This window comes from Poromitra crassiceps (assembly GCF_964638095.1).
Source record: "Poromitra crassiceps genome assembly, chromosome: 1".
Taxonomy (NCBI): Eukaryota; Metazoa; Chordata; class Actinopteri; order Beryciformes; family Melamphaidae; genus Poromitra; species Poromitra crassiceps.
In genome coordinates, this window is record NC_139623.1 from 98055901 (window position 1) to 98073194 (window position 17294).

Below are 17294 nucleotides of genomic sequence, written 5' to 3' on the forward strand. Positions count from 1 at the left end.
GGTTCCTTGCAGACTGGGGCAGCTGGCTTGCTTCTGTGTGTGGTCGTGGTTGAGGCTACTCACATTCAACGATCTTCAAGGCAGGAGTGGTCACTTGTGAAATAAGTAGATTGGCCTCTGAAAACCTGTCAAGACAGAACAAGAAGATGGATGAAAGCTGTAATGGTGAGGAACATGTAAAGCACACCCCCCCCCCCCCGGCCCAATCAAGCAGTCAAGTACCTCGTAATGAAGAGTTGGGCGTCCCAATTAACTCATAACTTGAGAAGCCGACTTCCCTTGTAAGGTACGTTGAAAAGTTGTCAGGTCTGAGGCGGATGTTGTTATAGTTCCGGCAAATATTGTCCTGTGACGAGAGAGAGTAAACAGACATTTATCTCAGGCTCTGAACAGCTAAACACCAAGTACACTTATTAGCCCAGGTATCATCAGTGGTGCCAACACAGTCTCTTACAGACAGTTTCTTCCTCCTGCCATAGGACTCCCAGGGCTGTGGCTCCAGGATGAACAGGCCTCCAGGACGGAGGTGTCTGTAGACTCTGTGGAAGAGCCGCTTCAGGCCTGCATCCCCCCAGTTCAGCTGAACCCATTTGGTGACGCTCAGGCACAGGATGACGTCGTACTCCGGCCGCTGAGTCAACAGCAGATTATCGCTCTCCAGGACGTAATTGGCCTACAGATGAGAAGAGGAGGAGCAGTGAGTGGGATGGAGACCGCAGGGCAAACAATTATCTGCACTTCAGTGCACTGGCTGTAACTTGAGCAGTGACTTGGAGCATTGAAATGGCGTTTGTGAAAATGTCTTCTGTTCACAGACAATACACAGAAATAACACCTAAAATTGCATGGTAAAGCACTAAGCAGTAAGGCAGGCATGTCCAAAGTCCGGCCCTGGGGCAAATTGCCAGATTTTAAGTGGCCCTCGGCTTGTCTCTCAAAATATACTATATGTGGCTCTCCACACAGTATTGGTTAATCAAGCAAGTTCAAGTTGCATTTTTTCCCTTCATCTAACGATGACAGCATCATACAGTTTGTACAAGCACCAATTAGGAACAACACATGCAGAACTAATGTTTTCAGATTTCAAAATACTTACATTTTACATACAGTGTACATTTGTATGTGATTTTTGATTTTATTTCTTTATAACCCAGCGAGAAGCAGCTGTCCCCCCGGCATTTTCACATGATCTAATCTGGCCCCCATTCAAAAAGGTTTGGACAGCCCTGCAGTAAGGAGTACAGACCCATTCAAAAAGGTTTGGACAGCCCTGCAGTAAGGAGTACAGACCTATTCAAAAAGGTTTGGACAGCCCTGCAGTAAGGAGTACAGACCTATTCAAAAAGGTTTGGACAGCCCTGCAGTAAGGAGTACAGACCTATTCAAAAAGGTTTGGACAGCCCTGCAGTAAGGAGTACAGACCTATTCAAAAAGGTTTGGACAGCCCTGCAGTAAGGAGTACAGACCCAGGAGAAAAGGTTTGGACAGCCCTGCAGTAAGGAGTACGGACCCAGGAGAAAAGGTTTGGACAGCCCTGCAGTAAGGAGTACAGACCCAGGAGAAAAGGTTTGGACAGCCCTGCAGTAAGGAGTACAGACCCAGGAGAAAAGGTTTGGACAGCCCTGCAGTAAGGAGTACAGACCTATTCAAAAAGGTTTGGACAGCCCTGCAGTAAGGAGTACAGACCCAGGAGAAAAGGTTTGGACAGCCCTGCAGTAAGGAGTACAGACCTATTCAAAAAGGTTTGGACAGCCCTGCAGTAAGGAGTACAGACCTATTCAAAAAGGTTTGGACAGCCCTGCAGTAAGGAGTACAGACCCATTCAAAAAGGTTTGGACAGCCCTGCAGTAAAGAGTACAGACCTATTCAAAAAGGTTTGGAGACCCCTGCAGTAAGGAGTACAGACCTATTCAAAAAGGTTTGGAGACCCCTGCAGTAAAGAGTACAGACCTATTCAAAAAGGTTTGGACAGCCCTGCAGTAAGGAGTACAGACCCAGGAGAAAAGGTTTGGACAGCCCTGCAGTAAGGAGTACAGACCCAGGAGAAAAGGTTTGGACAGCCCTGCAGTAAGGAGTACAGACCCAGGAGAAAAGTAGTGCTGTCCTCTAAAAGTCGACTAGTCGAATCATCAGTCAAGAGACCCGTGAGTCGACGGAGATTTCTCAAGTCGAGCAGTCGTTTCCCCCCCCCATGTAAATTCCAATATTAATTTAATTTGTTAATGTATTCTTGTTTAGATTTATTTAGACATATTAGTTTTTGAGAAATAGACTAAATAATTGTACAGCCCTAGGCAGAGGGGACAATCTATCATGTAATTTGTTTATTCATGTAGGCTACATGTTTTAATGTTTAACACGTTCACTGCCAATGGCGAGTTGACTCGTCAAAAAAAATCCAACGGTTGACTGCCAATGACGAGTTGAGACGTCAAAAAAAAAAAAAAAAATTTTGACGGTGCTACGTGGATCAATGCCCCCCACGTCTCCTATAAAAATATTGGAGCTACCGAACGTGTACAACCCATTCCACCGACCCACTAAGTGGCGACAGTGCTCTCCATTCTAGAGGAAGGCAAGCAAAAAGCAGTGTGAGGAAGCCATTCTCATGAAAATGGATTGGCGAAAACGCTTTCGCGCTTGGGAGCTGGCGGTGGGGTTTTGCAAATTTGCATAATAGATTACGGGTGGAACACACTTTGAAACATGCAGCATAAATAAGACCAGAATCGCAAAAGCTTCATCAAAGCTCTCAGAACCCCAAGAAACGAGCGAGCCCATCCAGACTTGCCCAGCGGCCGCCAGCAGACAGGCACAGCAGCAGCAAAGCAGTGAGCCTGGTGACGCGAGGTTACAGCAGCAACAGAAACGAGCTTGTGACACGCCCGCTGCAGCCAAGAAGAACACACACGGAGGGAGGAGTTTGAAGGAGAGGGGTGTTTCCTGCTGTTATGGAGGAAATTACTGTTCAAAACTATTGTTTAGATGTCTGACGTCTTACTGATGCCAAAAATGAATGGTTAAAGTGACTGTTCTATCGAATTTCACAAAAAGCCGTTTATCTCAGAATAAATTTTCAGACGCTGAAACCATGCTGTATTCAACTGCTAATGCTTACATAACTACTAACTCTACAAACTAACTCTTTTAGACAGAGAGAAAGCACACATTCTATTAGTTCTTTTGAGATATTGTGTGTTCACAAAATCCTAACAGAAACGAATCCTCGGCTCTTGAAAGATGAGCCAGAATCCTCAAAAAAACCCTCTGACAGAAGCTAACTACAGTATTGAAAAACGGCTGGCAGTGAATGTGTTAAAAAGTGAAATAAAGAAATAGGCTATCCACATTATTTTTGAATGCCCCGCTGTACAAATAATTGTGGGTACAAGTTCCGGGTTAACGTGACTTATTGTTGCAGCTTGCCATTTCCTAAAACGGTATTCTACTTGATTTGAAAAGATGGCCACCTACACTCCCTTGTACCCTGGCTAAATTGAACATAACTTGGCCAATAAGTTAATAAAACAAACAGTAATGTCTTTATTTGATGTAGAATGCAGAGGACATGTAACTGTTTCGTTAAACTCGCGTTCCAGGAATATTGTATTTACTGCGCTGCTCTAAAATAACGTTAGTGGCGCGCGGCTCAGAGAGCCTGTTCGTCCTAGAAGCCACTCACTTTGCGCCACAATCGATTTGGGGGTGGAACACGCCAGGATTGGCCAACGCCAACGCCAGTGCCCAGAACTGTCGAATCAAATCATCGACAGAGACGCTATGGCCCGCCTCCCAGTATTTTCACTACTGGGGAAATACTGGGAATCTACTACTAGATACTGGGAATCTACCAGTAGATTCACTACTGTGTGCTGTAAATAAAGATAAGCTGCATGGTGCACACTGCACTGGATAACCCAGGAGGATTCACTGTATGCTGTGAAATTTGCTAAACCGCCGTTCCCTACTTTAGAGGAAAACTGATTATGAGTGTGGAGGTTTCAGACAGAGGAAATAGCCATGCAAACTGAAAAGTATGTCAACGTCAATGACAATGAAATTGACGTAATTTAAATGGGACTATTAGAAAAGCTTCTCAGTCAGTACTTCAGCACATCGTTCCCAATGCAGCTTTTCTGGTTATGTCTTGCTGGGAAATATAGTCAAACTCTTGTGAGTCTAAAGAGGAAGAGAGCACTGGGCTGGAACAGATAAAGACTGGTTCCTATAAATTACTTTGTTAACCTAGTCATGTTGAATCTATAGCTGTTTCTATTAGGGCTGTCAGCTTTAACCGCGATGCGATTAAGGGCCGACCATAGCGCTTTTTTTTTAAATATATTTTAATATAATCGCATTAATCGCATGCCGCTATTTTGTCCCTTCGACGCACCCGTATTTGTAGTCAAGCCAGTCGCAGTTGTTTCCTGTCTCCTGCTGTTGGTGCAGGCATGGAAAAGAAAGAGCAACATGCTTCTAATTGGCTCGTTTTACTTAAAAAAAAACTCCCAAATGGCACAGTGGACAAGTCAACAGTAGTTTTGCACCTTGTGTAAAACGGAAATATAAAATGAGTATATATATATAAATAATATAAATATAAAAATATAAAATATCACCGAAGCACATCGAGTTTGAGCTATCACCTAAAAGCTAAGCATACCGGAGCAGCTAGCGGCCAGCTAGCAGCCAGCTAGCTAGCGCGAGACTCATCAATCATTCTTCCTTCAGAGTCTCGGATGCGCGGGTCGTCTAGCCACTGGGAGGTCGGCTCCAATGGCTTCACGTGATATACACGTTATCAATCACAATAAAACTGTACCTACCATTATTCACATGGAAGTGCCAAAGTTTTTAGCTCAGACACAGCCTACTTCGGCTGTGTCATTTTGGGTTTCGACTGCTCTATAGCGCCGCCACCGGAAGTATCGGTTCTGGAGCATGTACTGCACTGTTTACAATTGTGCATTTATTTTCTGTTCAAGATATATTTTGTAGACATTGTTACCCCCTGTCTACATTGCACTTCTATTGAATTGAAAATACATCTAAAATTCAAGATCACAAAGTACATGTATTTGCATTCATTTGATTCCCAATCACGACACACTGGTAAGAATTATTAATATCGAATGAAATGCAAAATAATGGCATTTTAAACATGCGATACAAAGATGCGATTAATCGCGATTAACTACAGTTAATCACAAGATTAATCGCCATTAAGAAAATGAATCGTTTGAAAGCCCTAGTTTCTATACATGCACTGAACTCCTGATCATAACCGCACCTTAGTCAAACAGGCTGCATGTTTAGAACCATTTCTCCGTTTTGAGCGCACTCCCGTGACTCCGGAGCATATACCACCTAGGCCCTAGTCTAAGCTCCGCATCATTTGTGCTACGGCTCTAGTTTAGCAGTAGGGCTGTTCGATTTTGCCTAAAAATAAAATTGACGATTTTTTATCTCAAAACTCGATTTTCGATTTGTTTATACTATTATACTTCTCTAAACATTTGTTGCCCTGCAGAGCTCTCTTTTTTTCTTTCATAAGTGACAATTTACGCTTTTACTCTGAAGGCAGAACAACCCAACTTCCTGTTTTAGCCTAACTTGCTATGCCTAACTTCCTGGCTGTTGCTTGCTAACCTGCAGTCACTTGACACTGGTGGATTTGATTGAGCACTCGGTGCTCTGTTGGAGGGATACTCTTGGTTCAATTACTCTTGCCTGTAGCGTGTGCCTCCGTGACATAATTATATTTATTTTTTTATTTTATTTTACCTTTATTTATACAGGGAGAGTCCCTTGAGAGCAAGCTCTCATTTACAAGGGAGCCCTGGTGTACAAAGAACATATACAGCAGTTACAAAATTACAGGTTAACACAGCAGACAATAACAAGCATCAAGAGCATAATTAAATAATTTCAAATAAAACATGAACACACCCTGCGAGGAATGCTTTCTAAAAGTGCTTTAAAAGAAGCAAGCGGGATCAAATTATCCATTTTTAAGTTTTCCTGGAGCACATTCCATCTGTTGGGGGCGAACCAAGAAAAAGCGGTCTTTCCTTGTTCGGTTCGCACCCGTGGGACAGACAGTCTGATATAGGACCGCGATCGTGTTTTATAACCTCCACTGTTACAAGAAAGGAGTGCGGATAAGTAAGGTGGAAGTTTCCCAATTAATGCTTTATAAATAAATATCAGACAGTGCTGATCTCTACGCTCCGACAGGGAGGACCAACCCACATTTTCGTACAGAATACAATGATGTGTACTGAAAACATCACCTGTAACAAAACGCAGAGCGCTATGATATACAGCATCAAGAGGCTTTAAGACGGATGGAAAGGCATACATGTAAATCACATCACCATAATCAAAAACGGACATTATCAAAGATTGGACAACAGTTTTTCTGGCCAATAGTGAAAAACAAGACTTGTTTCTATACAAAAAGCCGATTTTTCTCCTCAAATTCTTTGTGAGATGTTCTACATGTACATGAAAAGAAAGTTTATATTAAAGAAAGTTTATATTAGCAGTGTCTAAGCGACCACCCGCCAGGTATGCGGGGAACTGCGATAGCAGCAGTTAGGAGGAAATTCAGACAGACACGGTCAGTACTGGTAACGTTACAGCCAAGATGCAGAAGCTACTCGGTGGCCTCATGTGTTGTTTTGTTGTTATGTGAATTGTGAACTATAAAGGCAACATTTCAGCGTCCGGTGATAACGTCTGTGTTCATGTGTGCGCGTGTGTGTATGTGTTGTGGTAATCGTTATCTTGCACAGCCCGCAGTGCAACACGCTGCTCAGTGCTCACACTCTGCTTTTTGGAGGTGTTGAAATATAAATAAGTTCATTGCTGCTGTCTTTAGTAGCCAGCAGTAGTCACAGCCTCCAGAGAGACTTTACAGCGGGGAGAAGGGACGAGTAAGCAGCACGCGTACATGAGAGAGAATAACGTTATTACCCTAAAGTGTAAATAGATTTTACGATTTTCATTTTTTTAACATCGTCCTAACTAATTAATTCGATTACGATTCAAAATCGATTTATCGAGCAGCCCTATTTAGCAGGTCGCAGCAGAGGCTCCGGCGGGGTGGAGGGGGCAGGCGGGAGGGGGCGTTGATGACGTGCTGAGTGAGCACATAGTCATACAGACCATAATGTCCCCATGCTATTTAATCATTTCATGAATGGACGTAGTTACGTGGCTGGATTATTTGGAAGAGAGCCAAATTGGTGAGTAAACAAGTAGCCTACCCTAAAAGTTTAATCGTTTCGTTTCTTCCATCTGCTTCCATCTGTTTGAAAATTTAACAATGATACTGCTATAGGCTATTGGGTGAAGTGCCCGGTATTAACGTTCACGTAGCCTATATTAGACTAATTAATCGTTCGGCATATCAATGGATTAAACTGCATGGTCCGTGACCATGTATAATTCGTTTGAGAATTGATTATCGATTTTTTTTTCTGCCCACGGGGGAGAGAGCCATGTGCAGCAGTCACATTGCACTCCTCTCTCCGTGACTGATTTTAGCATATTCCAACATGTTTTAATAAGCTGCACTGTATTCTCATCAAGGCAATGTCGCGGAAATATTGGCTCATATTTGTGTCTGCAAATGCAGATGGGAGCTTGCCCAAGCTTGCCCAGAATGACGTGCCGAACAAATAGGCTATATTTCCCACTGCAAAGTCGATCTCTGAGAAGAATACTAGAGAAATAAATGCATTCAAAACATACTGTATAATTTGATCCAGAGCAAAGAATTGTAGCCTATTCTGTAGCCTACCTGTCCTCTGCAGTAGGCAGCAGCACTGTGCTCCAAACCACGCCAGACCTTCTCCCCATGTTTAGAAAGTGATTAAGCGGTTTATTGACTCATATCTACTAGTAGGGTAACTGCGGCGGATAGTCGGACCTGATCTACGGTTATAATCCGCAGTTCATGTTTAGAAGAGGACACACACACAGACACACACACAGACACACAGACACACAGACACACAGACACACACACACACACACCTCTTACCTTGATAAAGGACACATTGGAGGGGAACTCCCCGGCTCGTACACTAGACGTTTCTGTGAGTGGAGGTGCAGCTATGGGCCCTCTGGAGATGCGCAGGGACACGGGGAAAGAGCGGCTCACAGAGCGATCAGCAGGGGGCAAATCACCAGCTTCCTGCTTCATTTCCTCTGTTGTGCGGTGCTGCCGCCGGGCCCCGCCCACATCTGTGTGACAGGAGACGCTGTCATTTACAGTCTCCGCAGGGCCGCTTTCTCCTTTCACCGGTTTCCCGTTTTCATCCATGCTCTCCGCTTCCTTGTGCTTCTTTTCTTTGCCTGTGCAACTCTCGTTTCCATTCCTCTCCTCTGGTTTAGTGCCCTTTCGTCTGGCCTCCTGGGTCTGCAGCTCGGACAAATAATGTCTGATGTTCTTTCGGGCAGCATGCACCAGACCGCTGTCAATATCCAGGCCCAATATGCGGGCAGGTCTTAGCATTTTGGCAATATATAGAGTGAGGTGGCCCGAATTGCAGCCCAAATCCAGTACGTCTTTACCCCGAAACCATTCTGGACGAAGCACACGTACCCGTGGGTCTTCGCTGGCACCTGGGTTACGGTAGCCATAATACTTGTCGTAGTTACCATACTGGAACTTCTTTGTCTCCTTCTTCTGTTGGTTGAAGGGCTGCTGCTGGCGACCTCCTGGGCCGGCTTTGGAACCACTCCTCGGCGTGTGGAAGGACTGAGAGTTTCTGGATGCTGCTGCTGCTGCCCCACAAGTCCCGTCTCCAGCTCCTGGCTTTCCGATGGGGGTCGAATGAGTCACAGGGGGCTCCATCTTGCCCGAGTTGCGCCTGCGTTTGCGTCTGCCTGAGTGCTGGTTTGGTCCCCCCGATGTGGAGGACATGGAGTCTTCCATGTTTCGTGTCTGGGTGTGGGGGGCAGAGACGGACGTCTGGGTGTGGGGAGCAGAGACGGACGTCTGGGTGTGGGGAGCAGAGACGGACGTCTGGGTGTGGGGAGCAGAGACAGACGACGGCGTCGTCTCTTCCTTGCAGCCGGTTGAGTCGGCCGCCTGACACTCGCGGGAATCCCCTGATGTACTGGAGAAGGCGCCGGACCCTTTCGGGACGTTGAGTGCCGAGCATGAGGCAGACACACCTGACAGCAGTGTGGAGGTGCCGCTTTTCACCTCACTTCTTTCTGATTCTGAGAGATCGAGCTGTGTGGATGAAATCCCACCTCCACCTCCACCTCCACCTCCACCTCCACCTCCACCTCCACCTCCACCTCCATGATGTCTGTTGCGGTGTCTCTTTCTGCCACTGCTCTTATAGGGTGCCACCAAGACGCTGCCATCTGCTATCCCACTGTTGAGGTTGAGCGGGTCAGTGATGTCCCAGGGGATGAGGATCTCCACGGGGTCTCGGTTCTTGGCCGGCAGCGGGGAGGATTTGGGCGTCTCTGCGTTCAGCGCCCTGTTGACCTCCTCGTCATTCAGGCTGTTGAGGTTCAGCGGGTCATGAATGTTCCCGCCCAGGTGGAAGTCGGTGGGCAAAACGGAGTCACTGAGAGAATTGGCCCTTCGTCTTCTCTTGCCAGATGTTGGATGCTTGAATCCGGAGCTTGTGTTGCGGCGCTTTGCTAGTTTCTGTTGTTGCTGCTGTTTGGAATGATGGAAGCTGTTTCTGCGGTTTATGTTATTCTCATTCCCTCTGGCCCTCTGTCTGACATGTTCTGAGTGGGTAAGAGTGTCCGTGGAGCCGGTGTGATCTGGTGACGCCCGAGTAGTCGGCACAGGGCAGGTAGCTGTAACAGTAGAACGGTCAGCGGTGGCAGCGGTAACCTCTGCCATTATGGAGATACTGTGGTAACTTCCAGTACATTCTGAGAGTTGCAGAGATGGAGCCGAGCTGGCCGGTGAACTACCGGTGGTTTTGACAGTCTCCTCCTCAACAGACATCTTTATTACTTTCCAGTGCTGATGCAGACATGGAAGCCTCTCTCAATCTGAAAGTCACAGAAAACACTGTTAAAACACTTTGTTATTCCAAAAAGTTTAACTAGACATTTACTGAACAGTATAATTCATTTTAAAGATGCTGAAAAAAGGTTATTAAATTTAGCTCTATTGTCTCTATCACACATAATTACAATTATCAATTTCCCATTTGGCAGACGCTTTTGTCCAAAGTAAATATGAGATTTTTAGACACAAGCAAGGATCTATAGGTTTTCACAGAATTGTGTGGTGTTTTTTTTGCATGTTTTTAGCATGGGGTTCCTATCTGGAGGAAACCCCAGGGGAGCACGGGGAGAACATGCAAACTCCGCACAGAAAGGCCCTTTTTGACGAGCCCACCTGGGGGGTAGGCACTGAGGACATGGGGATGGGGACACACCCTCAGTGCCCACAGCGTCCCATGCGGGAATCAAACCCAGGACCTTCTTGCTGTGAGGTGTGACACCGTGCCCCCTCCACGGAAATGTACAGTTTGAAACCTAGCTGATTTCCTGTCAGCTATTGTATTAGCAGACCCTGCAACAGGAAGTAAGCTAGGGACCATTTAGAATGTTTATGTTGTCAAGTTAAAACCTCTATTCAGGAAAGAACAACAGATGCCATAAAGCTAAGTTCTAGTCCAACAGGACATAGGTGCTACATGCTACGAGGCAGTGCATAGAGGCAGATCAAGATTTTTTTTCATTACACAATCCATCAGGTGAGAAGGTATTCTCTCTTTCTCTCACACACACACACACACACACACACACACACACACACACACACACACACACACACACACACACACACACAAAAGCCCATTTTATTGTATCCGAGTTGGCAAACATAACAAACTAGGCATCTTGCGCGCTTCGCTACGGCCTTGCCCGCTCTGCAGCTCGCCAAGCTGACCCTGCAGCTCAGATACGCAGCTCGCCCACTGCGCGTCGCATCAGCTCGCCCGCTACGCGGCCTCGCCTGCTCTATGACATCACTGATGACATCATCACGGAGACATCACTGATGATGTCATCACTGAAGTATAGCCTCAGGCAGGAAGGATGACATCACTGATGACATCACCACTGATGACATGCATCATCATTAGGTAATTAGGGCAATTACCTAATTAAAAAATCAGGCTCTGTGTCAGGTCACCTGCACAGGTGCTCTTTACACTTCCTGAAAGTTTCAGCCCAATCCCACTTAAAACGGCATAGCTGTGGCCGGGCCAAAATTCTTGAAACAGAGAAACAAACTTTGCCAACATGTTCCCTTTTATAATAAGGAGGCTATGCTTCAGTTGTTCTCAAACTGGGGTTCAGGGACCTCCAGGGGTCCCCCAGCAAAATGATGGTTTGTTTAATTTCACTATTATGACATGCACTACACTATAGCACGACTATTGAATGTATAAGATCAGTTTAACTTTCCACTGTTAGCGTTATCTCTTAGCAAAAACATCTCCAGGTGGGGGGTACCTGGGACAAATCCATGATCAGATGGGGGTCTGCGGTCTCAAACGTATATCTACTTGCGGGTCACTGAGCTGAAAAAGTTTGGGAGCCCTTGTGGTGCAGTAGACACTTAACTAGTTAACATGCTAGCTACGTATCGTTAGCTTCTCTATTGCGGGCCAAAGGAGGACCGAAACGTTGCCTGAACGTTCAGCTTCACTCCGGCCAAGAGGCGCTAGATAAACACTCAGGAAACCATCTTGTTATGCAGCTGCCTGAGTCACATTATGGAAGTGATACGATATAGCCTAGCAGCTAGTAGAGTCAACAGCATACTCACCATCAAAATAACCGTCTCGCCTCACAGCTTTCCCCGCCTACAGTGTGGCTGAGCGGACTGTCACTAGTACACACTCTGGACTCAAGCTAACGTTAGCCACGTAGCTAACACACAAGTCTGCGTGCATCAACACAAGGGGTGGAAGACAGTAAACACAGCGTGTATTTTGAGGGGAAGTGGCTCAGCTTTAAAGCCCCACCCTGGCCTCCAAGCTGTCTTGTCGACTTGTTCAGTCAACTAGTCTAGTAACCAGTCTGTCTCACAGAAGGCAGGTTGGCGAATAAATTATTCCGTTCGCGAGAGGCGGCATGGCGGTGCATCCGGCTCTGTGCTGTAGTCCACAAGATGTGTCGAGGAGGCAGATCTCCGCCTTGTCCCCGCTAGGTGGTTACCCGAGCTGGCTCTTCTGTCTGTCTATTATAAAGAGGTCATTGATCCCGATTCTGGTTACAATAGTTTGGAATCAGATTCTGGTATATTGTCATAAACATCATAGTGTGAGCCTACACTGTGGGCTGTGCCTGTGCTCGTTTCCCCCCTGTTTATTTATGGATCTTGTTGCAGCTCAAAGGCCATTTTTTTTTTTTTTTGGTAATGCATTATAATGACCCTGTCCAGTCAAGATACTTATTTCTGGGTCAGTTGTTGCAGCTCAAAGGCATATGATTTTGATACAATTTAATACATTGTAATGATCAATTAATCAGTCAAGAGAATCTGCCATGCACTTTAAACATGGAGATGGGCAGGCACTCCTTTGCGGGGTCAGCTCAATGTCCCCAGGGTTCAATGTTCCCCAGATGTATATGGCACCTAATGGGAACATGCATGACAAAGGGTTCAATATTCCCAGGGTTAATTGTTCTTCCTCAGGCCTTATGTGCTCTCCCAGGGTCCAATGTTCCCATGGTTCAATGTTCCCCAGATTTACTAATGGGAACATGACAAAAGGTTAATGTTCCCAAGGTTAATTTCCCCCATGTCTAAAATGTGCTCTCCCAGGGTTCAATGTTCCCCAGATTTATATGGCACCTAATGGGAACATGACAAAAGGTAATGTTCCCAGGGTCCAATGTTCCCCAGCTCTATATCTAAAATAATAAGTTGAAGTCATCCTGGAAACACATAGAAACACCTGGTAAGTCCTGTAAAATGAAGATATAACTAGTTATATCTAGTACTACAGTACTGTAGTTAAATTAGCCTACCTTTTTGGCAATTTTGTGTAGGCTACTTAAACGACAAACGATTACCAGCCCCGCCCCTTTTTCTTTCATCCTGGCCGCTGCGCCTGTGCAGGCATGCGTGCCCAGATTGCCCAGGCAAGATGTCTCTGGCCCTAGTCGAGTGCATGCGTGCTGCAAAACGGCGACCATGCTCACTCACACTGCGTCATCACTCATCATGGATACCGGTAAACGTCCCGAGTTTTGTTACACAAATGACAATGACAAATGTTCAGAGAAGTTGTTGCATGCTGTTGAAGAAGTTACCTAGCTTGCTATAAATAAGGCTAACTACTGAGTAGCATCCTGCTTGCTGCAATACCCCCACCTGGACTCTAGTTTCTGGAAGGCATGTGTCCGAGTATGGACTGGCTTGAGAGTCTATTATTTGTACGGAGCCTCAAGCCTATTTGAAACATGCTTTTCTCCCAAGTATGCCGATGGCTTCCAGTCATAGAGTCAGTCATTCTGTAAGAGATATATCCTAACATTGGAGAGGGCAGCGGCAGAGAGATGACTACCAGACAGTTAAGTTGCCTGGCCTCCGAATAGCCACTAGAGGGAGACAAATCCTAAGATAAACAACTATTAATCTGAACAACTATAAACATCAACAGAAATCAGCATGACTAACTCTCTCTCTCTCTCTCTCTCTCTCTCTCTCTCTCTCTCTCTCTCTCTCTCTCTCTCACACACACACACACACACACACACACACACACACACACACACACACACACACACAATATCCAGATAATATTTTTTATTAAATAAATCAACAACCATCAATTGCCTAATCATCATGATGACTAAGAAGTAATACTTCATAGCCCCATATAGGCTACTGATAATGACAATGGTGATGGTGATAATGAAGTGATCAGAGTGTAGAACAATTGTAATGGGTGAGTAATATTAATCAAGCTGTTCTAGTTACCTTTGGATAAATATAATCATGTTGACATTTTAAACTTCTGGGTATAGTAATGAAAGAGTAATCATACTGCAGTCACTCAAAACGCTGCCAAAATCAGCATTCAGCAAGCCTGCTGACATAGCCTAAGGAAAGAAAGAAAAAAGCACAATGTTACTGCATTTTAAATACCTTTTATTTTGCTTCTGAGCATCAAATATTTTGTTTTCAGCCATTATGTTGAGCCAAAAAAAAATCAGTCCCAAGTCAATTGCCAATGAAAGCTAACATTACCTCAGCAAAATGCAATCTTCTGACTGATTAACTGACATGTTAGGTTCAAGATAAGGATGGGGGATTCTGGAACTCAGCCAAGCATAGGGAAGCCATTATGGAAACTGTGCTAAAACTTAGCCTATTTAAGGATTTTTATGCAACTGGGTATTGGCTTTCTTCAAATGGGATCCTCGTAATATTCTCTGCTGACAGGTTGACAGCATGTTTATAATTGGGCTCCAATTCACTGCCACAGATTCTGTTGGGTAAATGACCCCCCCCCCCCCCCCCCCCCCCCCCTAATCTCTATAGAAGGGGAAATAGGAGAGAGGGTACCTGTTCCCCCGCCTCTGTAACCCTCTCTTTTCTCATGTTAATAGGGGTGCGATCCTAGATCCCGGGCACCATCTGCCCTTCTTCAGGGGTTTGGGCCCCAAATACTCCAGACGCGTCCTATTGTTTGTGTGTGTCCAAGCAGAAAGTGGTGAGTACACATGCTTCTCACATGGCCCAAAAGGCTCGCCATCAAGAGCACGAGCCGGCTGTTCATTAGCCTTCATGTGTCAGAGGGAGGGGCGTCTCGCTCGCGTGCCCTGTGCACAGCAACACCACACCACTTCACTGCTTCTGCTCATATTCTGTGTGTGTGATGTCCGAGGGATGAAGGATTCAATGCTCTTTTAAGTATCTTTTCATAAGTGTATTTTATACACTCAATTAGACCCCATTTACACCTGGCATTTCATGTGACTTGTGTACAGATTTGTCCACATTTATTATCGGAAATGTGTCTTCAACAGCTGGATAGAAAATCATTTGCCCTCCCTCCCCTTGCACTTTTCCTTGCAATATATATATATAATATGCAAATCGTTGAACTGGTTTGTGATGTAAATCTGCTCCAAAAATAAATAAAATAAAGCAAGTCAACATTTATATGTAGCCCCCCCCCCCCACACATTTATATGATGCAACCCCATAATACCTTGCCCTCCCAGTATTCAAAATAAAATCAAAATGCCCCCCCCCCCTTTTTTTACCACCCACCCCCCCCACGTAAATATCGGACAGTCCCTTAGAGCTGTGCAAACTATAGACTGGCATGTGCAGTTTTTGACCTCTATAAACACTCCTGTGAACTGGCAAGATAACTTAACAGCTACCCTAAGCCTACAGTATACACTGACAAGCATATTATAGTATGTGTTTCCACTGGGTCTGCCATCCTCGTTTTCAAAGCTTCACTGGGGGGGGGGGGGGGGGGGGGGGGGGGGGGGGGGAATGCTGCTGGCTGCATTGAGATTAGTTATTGAACTGTCCAAGAGAGGGGAAACAAGGCAGCTTCAGTGGCACAGCACACAATGAGCCAGCTGTCAGGGGGAGGGGCTTGTTCAGGCCCCGTGCCGTCATGGATAGGATCTTTGTATCACACCCTATGCTAGGCCACCATGCGCTGATTAATATTGACACAAGGCTTGACTGAGGACAGGCAGGGTGCAGGACAGGCAGGGTGCAGGACAGGCAGTGTGCAGGGGGAAGGGGTGCAGGCTAAATTAACACATTGAGTGCCACAGCGCTTCAGTAAAATTGTCTGCAGCCTGTGCCAGATTCACTTCCATTCAGTTGAAAACAGCTATAGAATTTTTTCTATTAGGGCCTATATTGACAGGGCTGGACTTTAATGAAACATTGAACACTCCTGCTTCTTCCAAAGAAGAAATTTTGTTTCTAGACAGTTCCATTATGAAATGACAGCCTCTGAAAAAAGTGCACTTTCAAGGGTTTTCTGCCGTTTTTTTTTACTTTCCAAGATATAGTCACTTTTATGAATACCTTTTGCACTCTAATTTCGAGCACATTCACTGACTCTGGCTGGTGTTTTCTGATGTGGTGGCGTGGTGTGGTTTCTGTGCAGCCTGCGTGCCCCCCCCCCCCCCCCCCTCTCCCCCCCCCCCCCCTCTCCACCTCTGAGCTGCGGGCTCCTCCCCACACGCACAGAGTTTGTTTTCTCACAGACTCCGTTTTTGCCCCGGACGGATCCCAGCGCGCAACAAGGAAATGCCAAACGCGACTGAACGAAAAGGTTTGGCCGTTCGGCTTCGGATGCTGGCTTTCTGGCAGGGAATCGTGTGGAGATAGATAGAAGCAGAAGAGCTCAGTTGTGAGCGCGGATGCAGCCGAGCCAACTGTCCGCTGCAGACAGAGCAATCTATACGGCTCTGGCTGAAGCATGCATCGGTTTCCCCTTTGATCACGTCTTTCCCTGCTGTCTCCTGCACAAAGTAAAGGATCTGAGGTGGGTGGCGCAGCTCCCGTGTCGATGTTTAAGGTGGCGCCGTGTGATCCCTTGAAGGGATTCATGCTCACTGGCTAGGTACGACCTTAAACAGCAGAATTATGGAATAATATGAATTATGATTTTAGGACGTCCACAGACGTCCTTGGCACTCCTCGTTACATTTTTTTAGGATGTCCAGAGACGTCCTTGGCACTCAATGTGTTAAGTCATAAAAGATGACAGTGAATATTTATACTCCATGGTTTGTGAATATCCATGAGGATAGGCTCAGGTTGTGCTTGTGCAGCTAGCACTGATCTGTGCTGATATGGTGGTGATGATTTTCATTGTAGTTTTTATTTGAAAATCAATCAAACTAACTTAATTAGTTAATGGCACAGTGGTAGTGTTCTCGCCTCGTAGTGTTCTCGCACACCCGCCTCCAGCAAGAAGGTCCGTGGTTCGATTCCCGCCTGGGACACTGTTGACACATGGGGGTATCTCTCCCTATGGTGGCTTATCCCAGGTGGCTTATCTCGTGAGAAAGGGCCTGTCTGTTTGGAGTTTGCATGATCGCCTCGTGATCCCCTGGGGTTTCCTCCATATAAGCCCACACTAAAAACATGCAGAAGATCATCATCTGACCAACGGCGGTTGGAAGAAGTTGGTCCCCAGGCGCTCCACTGCAGCTGCCCTCCGCTCCTGGCCGGAAACCATAGAGGAGGACGAGCCAGGATGGGTCAAACACGGAAGACACATTTCGCAGTG

General features: G+C 45.9%; 2 protein-coding genes across 2 annotated transcripts; both read right to left on the bottom strand.

The window, feature by feature from the left end:
• Nucleotides 1-9171, bottom strand: LOC310778062 (7SK snRNA methylphosphate capping enzyme-like). Its single transcript, XM_083638382.1, has 4 exons — nt 8054-9171; nt 455-673; nt 223-346; nt 1-125 (listed from the first exon to the last, which is right to left on the bottom strand). The coding sequence occupies exons 1-4, from the start codon at nt 8948-8950 to the stop codon at nt 91-93; spliced, it is 1275 nt and encodes a 424-aa protein (XP_083494508.1). The 5' UTR covers nt 8951-9171; the 3' UTR covers nt 1-90.
• On the bottom strand, nt 9137-11869 carry LOC310772207 (uncharacterized protein; the record flags this gene model as incomplete). The annotated part of the gene is made up of 2 exons (XM_083631979.1): nt 11834-11869; nt 9137-10041 (listed from the first exon to the last, which is right to left on the bottom strand). A coding segment is annotated over exon 2 (858 nt), but the record flags the coding sequence as incomplete, so codon positions are not given.
• Between the last annotated feature and the right edge of the window lie 5425 nt (nt 11870-17294).

What these genes read in the sequence shown, in the direction of transcription:
- LOC310778062 (XM_083638382.1), bottom strand. Translation starts at nt 8,950, where the DNA reads ATGGAAGACTCCATGTCCTCCACATCGGGGGGACCAAACCAGCACTCA. An exon ending in CCAATGTGTCCTTTATCAAG is followed by an intron (nt 674 to 8,053) that starts GTAAGAGGTGTG and finishes TCTCATCTGTAG; the next exon opens with GCCAATTACGTCCTGGAGAG. An exon ending in GCAGGAGGAAGAAACTGTCT is followed by an intron (nt 347 to 454) that starts GTAAGAGACTGT and finishes CTCTCGTCACAG; the next exon opens with GACAATATTTGCCGGAACTA.